A 15,066-nucleotide genomic window follows, 5' to 3' on the forward strand; every position below is an offset into this window, starting at 1 on the left:
AGTCTACTAATTATACTCACAACTAAATAGTCCATATACAATGCTCCTTAACATAGGTTGTAAATAGGATGATGGTGATGGTGATGATGGTGATGATGGTGATGATGATGATGATGATGATGATGATGATGATGATGATGATGATGATGATGATGACGATGATGATGATGATGATGATGATTAAATTGATGATTATGATGTTGATGAAGATGATAATGATGATGACAATGATCAAAATCATCATGATCATAAGGATGATTATGATAATGAGGAGGAATATTATAATGATTAACAGACATTCTACCTTGAAATTAATTACCAACCAATATCACCTATGCAATGAAATGGGGGACTGTATTTTTTATGAATTATTAATTGCAGTGGAAAGGATTCTAATTCTTTTAAAGGAAAGCTTATAATTTAAAAAAAAAATTACCAAGAAAAGAACTTAAACTTACTTGAGTAAATGATCTGAAACTGATTCGTGGGATAAAAGTTTGCCATCATAAAGTTGTTCTGATGGCCATCGCATGATGTCATCATTCATGCGATATTGCACTGACAACATCCGCATCACGCTATCGCCATGCAGATCCAACACCCGTTCCATCAGTGAAATTGCAAGTCCTTCTTTAGCAGCTCTGAAAAAGTAATAAAATTTTGGATTTTACCCCTTCATTCGACTGTCACTCTCTAGCTTTGATCAAATCATTAATGACAGAGCGTAAATTAATTTCATGCTCTATAAGCACAAGTGTCAATTAGAGGCTTAGGGTCAGGAGAAGTAACATGTCCTGGCATTTTGCAGAAGTTGAAACAATTATCCTGAATTCAGAATGTTAGCCTTCCTACAACTACATAAAATATTTCCTTTTTGTAATAATTTTTTTTTTTGAAGACATAACATATCTTTTAGCTTATTATTACACAAGAAGTTTATATTACAGTATGTAACTGAATTATATCAAATAACATATACTTTAAGAAGAGCACAAAAACCAACTAAAACATATATCATAAGGAAGAACTGTCAAGAAGTGAGCCCTCGTGAAGCTGAGCATACATAAAAAGTTATGCACTGTATAGCTGTAGTCTTTCGAGTTATTTAATTTTCATATTATATAATTTGGATAAATTTTGTTATTGTGACCTCTAAAATTTGGTTAAGTCATGGCTCTTGCCTTTGTTCACCTCAAGGGTATTTCTACTGCACACAGAGGATAAATGGTTTGAGTATACTTCACCACATGTTCACAGTGGACAGGAAGTCCTACCTCATACCTTTTGCCGTCCTAGAAAAGTTAGGACAATGGCTCCAAGAAAATGAGGCATGTGCAGTGTGACAAGTAGATTGGGATTAGCCTGCTAACAAGCTGTTGCCCACTGTCACTGTACAGTTGCAATTGCTCTGGGTGCTCCCTAAGTACATACTCTGCTTGTGCAGGGGCCCCCAGTCTTCCACGTCTCGCCGGAGTCTCTTGGATTCTCGGATTACAGCACACAAGCAATAACTTAACCTAGCAAAATATAACCCATCTCCCTCAAATTCATACTATTTGCATGTTTTCACTTTTTTTATTATCATTGTCTCATGGAAATCAGTGCCGATGGGTATGACCATGTACAGCAAAATAAAATTAAATGTGTTAAGAAAGCTCATTTAACCAGATTTCCTGGAAGGAATTTCTTTAAACTTGGGACCCCTGCTTATGAGACATCAGGGGTGGTACCCACCTTTTAGAAAGTAAAATAAAAAAAAAGAAAAGAAAGAAAAGAAAATTGATCGCCCAAAATGCGTCAGAAGTTATTTTTGGGTGTCTACAACACAAGAGTTTGGGGGGGGGGGGTCATGCGCCCAGCCCCTCTAGTGTAGTGTTTTGATCAGCCCCATTTTCGCCCCCCCCCCACTTTTTGACATATCTGGATCCACCCCTGGACATGGGCAGTTAAAGACGTCTAGGGAGATAAGTGTTGATGGTTGTCGTGAAAGAGGAAGGTCAAGTACGACTTGTGGTGAGGTCACCACTGCTAACAATTTACATCCTACCGGGTAAAGAAAGTTATAAATATGCCATTAAGCTAACTTGTCTAGCCCATGCTAGCATGAAAAACACAGGTAAATTGAATGACGAATGCACTACAATTAAATCATATAGATTTGCAAGAGGTTCGACTGCCCTGATTTTGTATGCACGCAATGAAACATTGAATAAGTACTACCACAAAATTACAAAGTTGGTAACACGTGTACAATGGACCTTTCCGCTAAGCCCCGCCCCTTGGATTTTGTTGCCAAGGTCCCACAAAAGATAGCGTAAATGTACGCAAACACGTTCATTTGCGGGGCACATGTGTGTTTGTGGGATAAGCGTGTATTCTTAGCAATGCTCTGATTGGCCAATTGTTAAGTTTGATTGAAACTCCGGAATGGTCCATCGTTACATACAATAGAGGACTTTGTAAACTAGCAAAAGTTCACAAAGCATAAACAAGAAAAATAGTCTTCTGGTATACTGACAATTTTTACTGCCTATCGCAACGTGTGTGCTTCATATATAACATGCAATAAATATATTGATACTCATGAAAGCAGACTCTGTTGGTTTTGGTTGGGGTGGACAATTACACTTAAGTTAAATTTTCATTATAGTACAGGGTAATTCGTGCTTTGAGGCAAAAAAGCGCTATAGAAGTACCAAGTAACAAGTAATGATAACATGTTGGTTTTTGAGATCCCATTTTGCCATAATGTTGTAATTTTCAAGTAGCCAAAGTAAAGACTATACCGTTACCATAGAGAAAGAACATTTTTTTTCTGTATGCTTTTACACATTAAATAGTGCAGAGCTATGCCTAGAATCTAAAGCAGTTCATGACACAAAAAATTGTAGAAATAGAGCATTGCTCTTTTAAACTTTTATATTCCCAAGAGACTTCACTTTATATTCCACATAGGTTTAAATATGTATGAACAAGCAGAATTCTGTTTCTATTAATTCAATTATTATTGTGGTGTGGATAGATATGTTTGCCTGCCATGTTCTAATTTCAGAGGTGAACACAAAGTTATTTGCGTACTTGTTTGACTTGATTGTGGCTGGCAGCTGTTGATGGTCTCCGGCGAGTATACACTTGGCAGCGTTGTGCAAGGGGATCCAGCAACTTGCTTCCAGGGCCTAAATGTGACAACGAAAGGAAACGAAAATTACATGAAAATCACCCAGTGGATGTCATCTATGACACATAGGATTTCTTGTAGCATCAATCAAACGTATTAGTATATTTGCAGACTACAACCGTGGACTTTGATACTTCTATTATCAATGACACTAAGTTGGAGTAAAGACAATCAATGCAAAAAGTTTCAAAGTTTTATTATGCTTTTACTATAAACTACATAATTTTTACAATCCATTCAATTTCTTAATCTAAATTATATTAATCATCATTTGTGTAAATAAATGTCTGTAAATATTTTGGATGGTCAGCTTATTGTAACAAATGCAAATTTTATCTACGAATGTTAGCTTTTTCTTGGAATTTTTCCAAAATCATGGAAATATACATAATTTTACTATAATGAATCAATGTAATGATAGGAATACATAACTTAGCAGGTAAATTTCCCCATCTTATATTTGAAAAAATCTCCAAAAAACTGAAATCTATTTATCTGGGCCTCTCTGACCATGAATACTAAAGGCTGCAGCAGATATCCCTCACAGACAACATACATGAAATTTAAAGGTTGACTTTAATTATTTCCACACAGTGTAAGAGTCTACGAACCTTATTTTTTTTTCTCTGGTCTTTCAATACAGAATTTATAATGAATAATGTGCAACACTTCCCCCTTCCCCTGGGGAAATCATACCTAGTTGTGCATGTAATGCGGCACAAGCCAATTTCGTTCCAAATCATTCACAACCAAACAGGTATGTATACATCTGGATAATTTAGATAAAATTCCCTGCCTAAGGACACAAAGCAAATTGACCAGCATCAATACAGTACATAAAACTGCTACCAAGCTATAAAACACACTCCACACATGTACATAGCGCCCTCAACTTGTACTAACCTGAGCACATTCATCCACAACCACCAGATCAAAGTGTTCTTTAGGTACGTTATATAGTGGACCCTCTCGTGAAGCACTTGTTGTTGTTGCCAAGACAACATCTGCATGTGTTAGAATTTCACGCATTGCTTTCGCCTCCCTTTGCTTTAACTCTTGGCGGAGGTGTTTGGACTCTGTGCGAAGTTTTCGTCTCTCTTCCTTATCTTTACTCTTAGCCATACTTGCCTGTAACAATATTGCTAGATGACAAATTATTTAATTTCAGTTTGTTCTACTTATGAATAAAATGTTTATATTATATTGTATTTATATTACTTATTCAATACTCTGCATTTTGTTGAAAGGTTGTCAGGAATCCTATCTGAAGATTCTATTGTGCTCTTTCATTATATCATTCTCCATATTTCAGCTAATCCAGAAAAGTAATACACTTTCTCCCTCTTTGTCCCACTCCTTTTTGTCCTTAAATTACATTATTTTTAAATTTAGGTGTAAATTATAAGCATTGTATAGAGACTTGCTTATAGAGCATCACAGGTTTGTTTAATTATGAAGCCAGGAGAATGGATTTGTTTTGGTTAAGACAAGATTGAACCCTGGATCTTGAAATTGGAAGGTGAGCACTTTAACCAGCATGCCACAGATCCATTCAAAACCACTGTTCCATTTCTAAAATAAATGGAATGACAAACCTGAGTTTTGTCAATGTCTCTCCTAACATCCTGTACGATCTTGGTAGCTTCGCTGACTGATAAGATGGCATCCAGGGAGTACTTCTGGATTCCACGGTGTGCTCGAGCCGGATGACCCAACCTAATTATCTTAACCTTTGACTGGGCTAGTCTTTCAACAAGGTTGTCAACTGCAACATTTGAAGGAGCACAAGCTAAGACCTATAATTATGGAAAATACCAATTTTTAAAATGTGATAAATACAATATATTTATATTTTTTTACAAGTGTTATAATTTGATAGGATATAAGATTCAATAATAAAAATACAGGAAGATTTTATACAGTAATATATTATGTAGACAACAATGATTTTATCATTATTACCATGATTGTTAGATTCAGAATCAGCTATGCTAATTAATCTGCTTCACTCACTGGGAATTTTTCAGCCATAGAGACCAACATTGAATATAGGCTGTTCATATTCTATTATTACTACTAATAATATATGAATTTATACTGAGCATTTCAAATGTCAGGGGATACAAGCATTGGCAATGTTATTAGTTACCCTGGTCACTGGATACATAAATTTGAAACCAGTACAAAAAGCAATTTTCTCCACTCCCTGGGGTTATACCTAGTCATACTGCAATTGGCAGAGCCTAATAATACATTCTATTCCAAAACAAACTACATGGTAGCCATTTATACTCCTGGGTGGAGGGAGACAATTGTAGGTTAAGTGCCTTGAAAAAGGTTACAATAAATTCATAAAGAGCTTTGAACCCTGACCTTAGGGTTGAGCACATAAACTGCAACCATTCCTGCCGACTACTCCTATTACTACTAGGCTAAGGATATTTACTTTAGAATGGAGAATATAAATATAGATGAAAGACATAACGCAAGGGTACAAACAATGTGACCAGCATTGGCTTAGGACTGACAACCTATGAATTGGAAGCCCAACACCTTACCACTGTGCCACAATATCTATTTTCAATCACAAACATAATGTAAACTGCTGTAAAAATTTAAAAACACATTTATAACAAGGTGTGCAGTGACTATACCTTCATTTTGCGTTGAACTGCTTGTTGGATGACCTCGATGATTGTCGTTGTCTTGCCCGTACCGGGTGGACCATGAATCACAGCAACCTCACGTTGGCATAGCGAGAATCTCACAGCCTCTTGTTGCGACTCATCTAGTTTCTCGTTGATAAAACGCAATTCTGTTCCTAGAGGGCAAAGTGGGTATATGATTTGATTATGTGCTCTTATTTTCAACAAACAGTTATACATCCCCAAGGGACAGTGTGGTATACGCTTGAACTTTCCTTTTTTCATCTTGTATGAAAACATAAACATAAATCTATAGGGTACAACTAAACGGTGTCCTTAACGGTGTCTTAAAGGGCGATTTTTGAGTTCAAGCTTCTATTAAGCAATACATAGTACAATTAATTACAACCTTATTGGTAAGATTCTTTATGCTTTATTGTTAAGAATAATGTAGTTTGTAGTTTTTTTTTTTTTTAATTTGAGACAATTATTATTGTCTCAGATTAAATGAAAAGTTGAACCCATTTTGGTATCGTCACCAATACTTAGAAAAAATGTATAGTACAAGAGTACATATAACAACAAGCATTGATGTTTCAAAATGTTACAATAAATAGTTATTTCAGAGTTATTGCAAAGTAAGATATTTTGTAAACTGAAGGCCAAACAACTATTTTTATAGTTAAACACCCCAGTTTCACAGTTAGATTTCCGGAAAATGAAACTTACATTTTCCCAGTGAAACAGTTTACAAACAGAAAGTATTCTGATTTGGTGCCTTAGGGATAGAAGTTGTTGCTACACTCAAATAAATTCATGTGGTAGATTTTATCACATTGTAACCTAGTTGATCCATTAATATTCTAGTTTTCAAACATAATAAAGCAGAAGTAACCTTGTCTGTCTGCTGCTTCTGCATCTCCTGACTTTATAGGGGGTGGGGTAGGGTTTGAACTTGGAGTCACCTCTCCGAATAAGACATCTATTAAATGGGAAGCTGGACCTGGCTGGTGAGATTCCAAAGCTGCGAGTGCTCTATAGAAAAAAACATGGATGTGAATTAAAGTGCAGGTCCATTAAACAACTAAAAGGTAATTAGTAATCATTTCCAATGCACTAATGGAAAATTATTGCACAAAGGCACCAATTACTGTAATAATTTTATAAATGCATGGAAAATACTAAATTGCCCTAGTTTCAAAACATATAGCCATAGAAATTCTAGTAGGTTCATTCCTTGAAATGGGCATTAAAAACTATTCCCATTCCAACCGTTGGGATTTGTTTTGACTTCTTAGTATCCATATACAACTAAGAATTCAGAAAATTATTTGAGATAAAATCAAATTATGTAAGTTTATTTGGAATACAGTAGTGTCTTTTCGTATCTTTCTATACACATTGTCATAAGCCTATAAGGCTAGCATAAAAACATTTCACACCTAACCTGTCTCCACACCTGGAAATAGTAATGTATGGCATTAAACCAATCTTTCAAATTTATATCAATCATTATTTATATTATTATCAATGTGCAAAAACTCATAACCATTAAATACTTAGTTAAAGACAAATGTGCTAAATGCTTATTTATCACTTACAGCTGAAAAAGTTAATATATTATAGCCAATGACATACCAAAACACTGTGAGTAACGCTCCCTGGGAAGTAACACCCCAAATGAGGATCGGTAAAGTGTTTCATTAAGCCAATGCGCCAAACCAATTGTCACGGACAGTATCATCCCCTGGGGTTAGGGAAATAATTTATCAATCCTATAAGTAACATCCACATCCTTTTGCCTAACTCTCCTCTGAGAGACAAACCCACAGCATTAGAGGTGACAATCCCTAGGGACGTGATGTATTTCACTGAGTCAATCCCATAACCATTAGTGGTGATACTCCCCGGGGAAAAGATGTATATTACAATTGCATCACTCAAAACTGTTAATTTTGATTCATGCAGGTAAGTATCAACATAAATTAACTTCTGAGATTCAAAACTCATTTGTCATAAGAATATAGATATGAATATTAACATAAATTTAATCAAGCTGGGATTTTATCAGTCTGATGTACAGCATGTAATAAATACAATAATTGTGCATTTGTAATGTTCCATTACCTATAAACCAGTTGAAATAAATTATAAGTAAATAAATATATAAAAATATAAAGAATTTACAGAAATCGGATATTGTAATCCTGCTGAGGGAGGCTTCAGTAGTTCATAAAGGCTTACCCAAGGCAGTGTTCCTGCTACTGCTAAGAATAACATAACAGCATGCAGTCTCATAGATCACCATTTTGTAGGTTGCCCCTTAAAGGAGGTTAAATATACATTGTGTTGTTATTGCTACATAATATTCTTTTTGTTTATTATTAACAATATCATTATCAATCATTTTGATACAATATTCATTTTCTAGTACTTAGTTAAGTACGTGCCTGCTGAAATAAAGATAGAAACGGTTCTCTTATCATTGGTTGGTACTCGGATTACAAAGATAAAGATCAGTCAAATATGAATTTTGAATCGCATTAATAGTCATGACATAATTTTTACCCCAAAAGTAAATTTGAAATAAAGTTCAATTTGACCTTTAAGCTTTATTGTGAAATTTGTAATGCAACAGACAGGATACAAATGTTGAGTCCTCCGTGTATGTCATGCAGAAGATTCTGTGCTGAAGGATTGTTCTTTTTTCTAATGGGCCCAGTTTCTATTGCCAGTAGAAACACAACTAACAATAGGATTCTACTAAAAATCAAGATAAGCCGTTCTTTTATCATTCATTGGCTGGCAATCAGATTAAAAGAATCTATTTTTTATGGGCCTATTTCCACTGCAACAGGAGATACTTCTTCTAAAATACCAATAATCGTTCCTGGAAACCATTTTTCTTAGGTAGTAGAAACACACCCTTATACATATACAATGTCTAACTTAAAAAATGGAATGCTGTTTGCCTTCTTTAAAATCATTGGTGAGATTTTTTGCTGCAAATATCAGCTACATTCACTCACACACACACCAGCTAACAGTTAGCCGGATTCAAATAAATAACATACACGCTCACAATTGCTTTCACAAGAAAATCCACGATCCAGATATCAAGAAGATGATGACGGTATCACTGGCCAATCGAAACTAGAAATGCGTAGTGATTGGTTAATAATAGAAACACGCTCAACTTGCTAATTAATAGTGCTCGATAACTGACCAGGCGTTCCCACATGAATGCTAACACTTAGCTCCCATTCTGGATACTAGGGCTCTATTGTGAACCTAACCATCATGATTTTTTTATGCCTATGAGTCCATCCCTCAGCTTATTATTCTATAATTTATTCATTTATTTTAAAAATATTTACACAGGATGATCCTTCCAGCTGAGCCCAAACAGGCAGCCAATATTCAAGGGTCTGTTAAATAAATTCTCATTAGGGCTAAGAAATGGTGTTTATTCTTTCAGCAAGAGAAAAACAATAGCAGGGTTTAAACTCAGGTACCTGGGAAGTGAAGGTAAGCCTCTTAATCTACTATATCAACTGCAGCTCAAATTCACACAAATACAGTAGTTGTAGAATCACTTTAAATATATATAACTGAAACATCACATTCGATACAAATATTTGACAGTACTTTGAAGATATTATTTCAGAATAAATTTCTTGCTCACTTTTTAATTCTTCTAAATGTGACATCATCGGAAAGTTTATTCAACCGGTAAACCCCTGAATCGTCCAATGACAGCAGATCTTCACCAGAATCAAACGCAACTGTGATTAGTTTATCTGTAACACGTGACACAATACCAGATAGCTGATTGGATCCTGAGTTATCGCCATTGGAGGATGATACACCAACAATGACACCTGAAATAAAAATAATACCTTAAGTTCATTTGTACCAATGTGTCAAACGATGAGCAAAACTGAAAAATAAAATGTAAAATTTCTTGTTACTCGAGTCTATATGTAAATAACCTAATTAGACATAACTTACTTACAAACGTGCATGTATATAATTTACTAAAATATGAAATTCAAATTTTAAAGTAAAATAAACTCAACATCAAGTCTTTTTGCTACAAACTACTGTACCAAAGCCTTTATTGGAAAATTACGTCAAAATAATAATTTTGGTTAATTATAAAACCAAAGTGAATCCACATTAATCCTCATCTGTATTGAAAAATATAAAAATTCTGATTTGCTGTGATGTGCTGCATAGTCTTATTTATAACACATCACAATACGTTAGTATGATCTATCTGCCACATGAACATATGCACAACTTTATTAGGATCCTAACCTTTTATGTTGACTAATGATGAAATGATATTGAGATAAGATCAATGGGTGTATTACTCAGACTTAAGCAGACACACAAATCGTAAGTCGATGTCTTATGGATAAAATCAACTCTTGTTAGTTTGCGTTATAACAGAGTTTTTATGACAGTAATATGTAAAATTTCAGTGTGCGTGTCTAGACAGTTTCTTTCAAGTACATTTGAAATACACATGACAACATTGGCTCGTTCACCAAATTTTGAATAGGATAGGAGTATTTCGGTGTGAATCCCACCAAGAATAACCCACTAAGTCCAAAGACTTTTTCCAGTGGGGTCCTTCTGGTAGTGAATTGGAAAGTACACCGAGAAACAATTCCCTACTCATTTCCAAAGAATGTACTGCATTTTTTAACATGCACATGGTGGTCCATTGCACATTGGACCAATGGCTTAATGTCTCATCCGAAAGACAGTGCGCTATCGTAACTTTTATTTCAGCCCCCCCGGCTGAAACACAAGGAGTGCAGTGATGGGAATTGAACCGGGGACCTAGAGACATTCACGGTTCAGCGCACACACAGTGGCTACCACCAGTATAGCCGACTGAGCTAAGCTGCTCTCAATAAACAATATGTTATCAGGGGAGGGGACAACCTACCTCAGAAAAATCACCACACTATTTATAAAACCCTGATAATGATTGTTGACTCACTACCTAGGAAAGGTATCATTGTTGTTAAATGTAATTTAATTATTTTCTATCAAGGGAGGAAAATTTATAAATTTATATCATTTTTGGCTCTTTTTACATAGGCATCAAAGTACATTCAAGCCTTTTAAATATTAAAAGATTTAGCCTGTAAATCACAAAAGGAACATATTTTCAATGCCTCATGTTGAAATTGATGAAAACATTTAGCTAACTTTTAACTTGAAATCTTAATGCAGTTGGATATCAAAGGATTTACTTTTAATCAGTGGGAGTAACAACAATAATGCAACACAGATTTAGAAGTACTGTACATTCTTTTTAACTTAAATTTAAATTAATGTATCATATTTTCACAGATAATGTCTATGTTGACCAATGAACTTCAAAATATAATTTAAATTTCCTCCTCTGCACATAATTTATTATTCATTTGAAAATCAGAATAAGAAAATAGTTTTCTAGCAAGACACATACAGTACAGTACTAACTTCACAATAGACACTTAAAATTATTGGTGTAGTAATTACATTAAGGGCAACCGTATTCAAAAAACAGAATAACATTAACTACTCTATGATTGTCCAGGAAAAAAAATTATCCTTTAAGAAAAAGAAAGTACAATAAATGAGATAATAAATCAACAGACAAAAAAAACCCCCTGGCCATTACATACAATCCTTTAAGTGGACATGTGGCTTGTGGAAAAATACTTGTTTCTAACCTGGTTAGAATGCACTGGTTTTATGCACGATTCAAATCAATTCTACTACTACTAATAATAGTAATAATAATAATTCACAAACGGGGCCCAAATTTTCTGATAAATTTTAGGACGAGAATCAGATAATTTCCCAAAGCGAAATAGTACCGTATCGATTTTGTACATGGCCTACAGTAGGCCTATCCATTTCACACAAAAAATGGTTACCGGCTAGGTCAACAAAACTGTTGTTTTGGTGTTAAACACATTACATTGTTGTGCATAATATTGCATGATGGGATAAAATTTTTTGAGGGAATATTTAAGATCATTTTTTTTTAGAAATTTAAGTGCTGCGGAAACACAGCATTATATAGCGCATATTACGCAATGCCTCTTTTCATTTTACACTAAATTATATATAAAAAGCACGATGATTTAACATTAACATAATAAGTTTTGTTTGGCAAAACAGCGCTAGGTCTCAAAGGGTCAAGGGTTATGCTTGTTTTATGATGACTTTCAATTGTGGGGAGACAATGCCACCCTGATATTGTCCCACAGATTCTACAAAAGTTGCTTTAAGCTACGTTCACATTAAGCCCGAATTAAGCACAAAAAATCGTGAGTTGCTACGTTTTTTGAACGCTGAGTTCACATTGCGCACAGAACACGACGGTTGTTCGGGTTAAGCATATATGCATTCGATTGGTTCGAACCAGCCAAGCTTGTTGCTGATTGGTCCAAGAAAAAAAAACGTACGATTTCAGGATGCAAATTGCTCTCAGATCCATCGGTCCAGATCCGGAGTCCGGATTAGAAATCATTCGAATTTGATGTGAACGGTCCTATTCTTTACCGCTGAACCTATTTTTCACGATTTTTTCTCCGGACTCCGGACTGGAATCCGGGCTTGATGTGAACGTAGCTTTAAACACAGTAAACAAAAAAAAGATGAGACGATGTACCTGGAGAAAAGCTATGAGCTGGTAAGGAGCCATTGGTGTTGGTTTGTGGACCTTCAAAAACAACTAGCTTCCGCCCATACAGGCCAGTGTATTGACTGGTGATGTGCAATTTAAGTAGACATACTCCCCTTTGTTGCAGTTCTTTTAGAGGGAGATTCTCTTGGAACACTCTGAAAAAAAATAAGTGTATAGTCTCATTTAATAATGGACATTTACATGATCGAGGTAAACAATAATATTTTTATACTTAAATTAAGATCTGTACACACTATCAAATTTGATGTAACAAATAACATTGATATGCCCATATTTGGATGCAATATGACATCCTCATGCCCATATATAGGCACATCACACATATTCATCAACATCAATGTTTAAAATTTTATTTTCCCAGCATGTGAGAGTTAGACTGTTGAGGGGCCGTACTGTAGCTGTAAGGAGGTATCCTGCGAGACCAGGCAGTGCGATCAACAGCAACTTCAGGATTGAGGTACACAAGTCTCCTCTCACGACATGGCGGGACGTTGTGAAAGGAGACCTCTGCAGGGTAAACCTCAATCCAGACGTTGGCGCTGATAATTTTACCTTCCCAGCATATGCTGGTACCCATTTAAACTTCTGGGTAGAGAGGGACAAACATAAAGTGTCTTGCCTAGACACAATTGGACTTGCTCAGCGAGGTTTACGAATCCCCGACCTCAAGGTTGAGAGTCTGAGACACAACCATTGTGCTGTCCGCTTTCTTTTTCACAAATATATTATAATCATCATACAGTTAATAACAATTCTGAAGCTTCCCTCATACAGTATGTATGATTCCAGAGGGAATATACAAATGCCACACAGGATCTTCACACTTTAATCAGCGCCTGGTGATCGAGTTGCTTCACATTCAATGTGAAATATCAGCCTCCATCAACATCTGTATTCTGTGTCCGACCACAGAGCAGAAAGTTCACATTTGTACAATTAGTAAAAAGCTCATATTTTAAGTGAAAATGCTTATTGTTTGGGAGATTTCTCTCCAGGTTTCATTTGTAATAGAAGAGCAGCAATTTGGCTGTCATCATGTCCATAATCGAAGATTTTTTTTATATTTTTGGTTAAGATACTGTTTGTTTACATATGGGGATTGGATATACACATACCTATGAGGTGTCCTAGTCATTCTCAGTTTATATAATTCTTGAAAGTGTATTCTAAATGTAGATGTTTGTGTAAGGTGCTGATTTAAAGTAACCCAATCAAAAGTCAGATGTAAATCTTTTAAACACCACATATTTCACACAAAAACAATACTTTTTGAGGCTGTTTATACAACTAGTGGAATAACATAATCATCACCTTCTTTAATAGACACATACCAAACTAAGTAATGCAAGACCCCCTACTTCAGACTAATTTTTATTGCAACATAAGTTCTTGAGCCTAAAAAAAAACAAAACCATAGGCTCCCAGCATGAGCGTGTGTCTATTGCCTTACACTGTATTATGTTTACCAAATTATCTGAATTGGGATTCGGTGTTCTCTTTGCTGTTAAGAATCTGCGACAATGACAAATGACGTTAAAATCTTCTTGTTCTTCGAAGAGATGTTAAAGATACTATATCTGCGTATGGTACAAAATGTTTATTGGGTTGAATAACATTGGCGGTACAGTAGGTTGATGGATGTTCAACTGATGTTTATTGTAGTTTCAGTAGTCAGCTAGACAAGACTTTGTTTACACCTTGTTTAGCATATTTTATTGAAATGATGAAATGGCAATAAGACAGTAGTCTTTGACCTAATTATCGGAGGAGGCCGAACTCGATTCGTTTTCTAATAGAGAGCACCCCCTACCTTGTGGTAGTACCCATCATGCACTTCCACCGGATTTACGCACATGGCACTACTGGATCTACTCTTCTTGGGTTAACTGCCAGATGACAAAATAGTGAGACACAAAAACATGTACATTTAATTTTTTGTATTTCATTCCTTCTCATCTAACAGCAAATAACTTGCCCTTTATAAATGAAAGTGCTCTAAAAAAATTGTTCTTTATTAGTTATATTTAGATATTATAAAAATTCAAGAACATAGGCCCCTGGAATTGGAAGGGAAGTTAATTGAAACATAGACTGCTCCACTGTATTCTGCACAAGACTGTAATTAGTTTAATTAAGGACAAGATTGTGTCCGTATAATTTTTTCCTTCATTGATAATTTATTTCTGGCCAGAAAATATGTTTGATAGATAAAAGTATCTGTTATAATTATTAAAATGTCATTGCAAATCCCTCCAGATACACAGATAATGCTGTTTTAATACTACAATATGGTTGTATTTTCACAGTTCACATAGCTAAGTGGTGAAAAAATTGCAGTGAGGGCTCATTTTTGTCAGGCTACACTACACTGGACAAATCCATCTCTGTCTTGATGATGCAATGCTGTCTGAATGCCTAATATAAAATGGATAGTGTAATGTATGCTTATTCCATTCATCTGTTCAACAGTTTCTTTTATTATATGTCTAAAGACACCCTACTTCATCTGACAAAGTACATATGGG

At 35.2% G+C, this 15,066-nt stretch overlaps 1 protein-coding gene across 1 annotated transcript in view; it reads right to left on the minus strand.

The window, feature by feature from the left end:
* LOC117100123 (DNA-binding protein SMUBP-2-like) overlaps nt 1-15,066 on the minus strand; it is a 30,145-nt gene that overhangs the window by 5,203 nt on the left and 9,876 nt on the right. The window contains exons 3-10 of the mRNA XM_033239703.1: nt 12,506-12,675; nt 9,509-9,704; nt 6,719-6,858; nt 5,833-5,999; nt 4,774-4,974; nt 4,082-4,306; nt 3,079-3,176; nt 459-641 (exon numbers count right to left, since the gene is read on the minus strand). Coding sequence (XP_033095594.1) covers nt 459-641; nt 3,079-3,176; nt 4,082-4,306; nt 4,774-4,974; nt 5,833-5,999; nt 6,719-6,858; nt 9,509-9,704; nt 12,506-12,675 — 1,380 coding nt within the window. The remainder of the gene's footprint in view (nt 1-458; nt 642-3,078; nt 3,177-4,081; nt 4,307-4,773; nt 4,975-5,832; nt 6,000-6,718; nt 6,859-9,508; nt 9,705-12,505; nt 12,676-15,066) is intronic.

The sequence above is a fragment of the Anneissia japonica genome, unplaced genomic scaffold, assembly GCF_011630105.1.
Source record: "Anneissia japonica isolate Jap-2015-1 unplaced genomic scaffold, ASM1163010v1 scaffold241_len727266_cov204, whole genome shotgun sequence".
NCBI lineage: Eukaryota > Metazoa > Echinodermata > Crinoidea > Comatulida > Comatulidae > Anneissia > Anneissia japonica.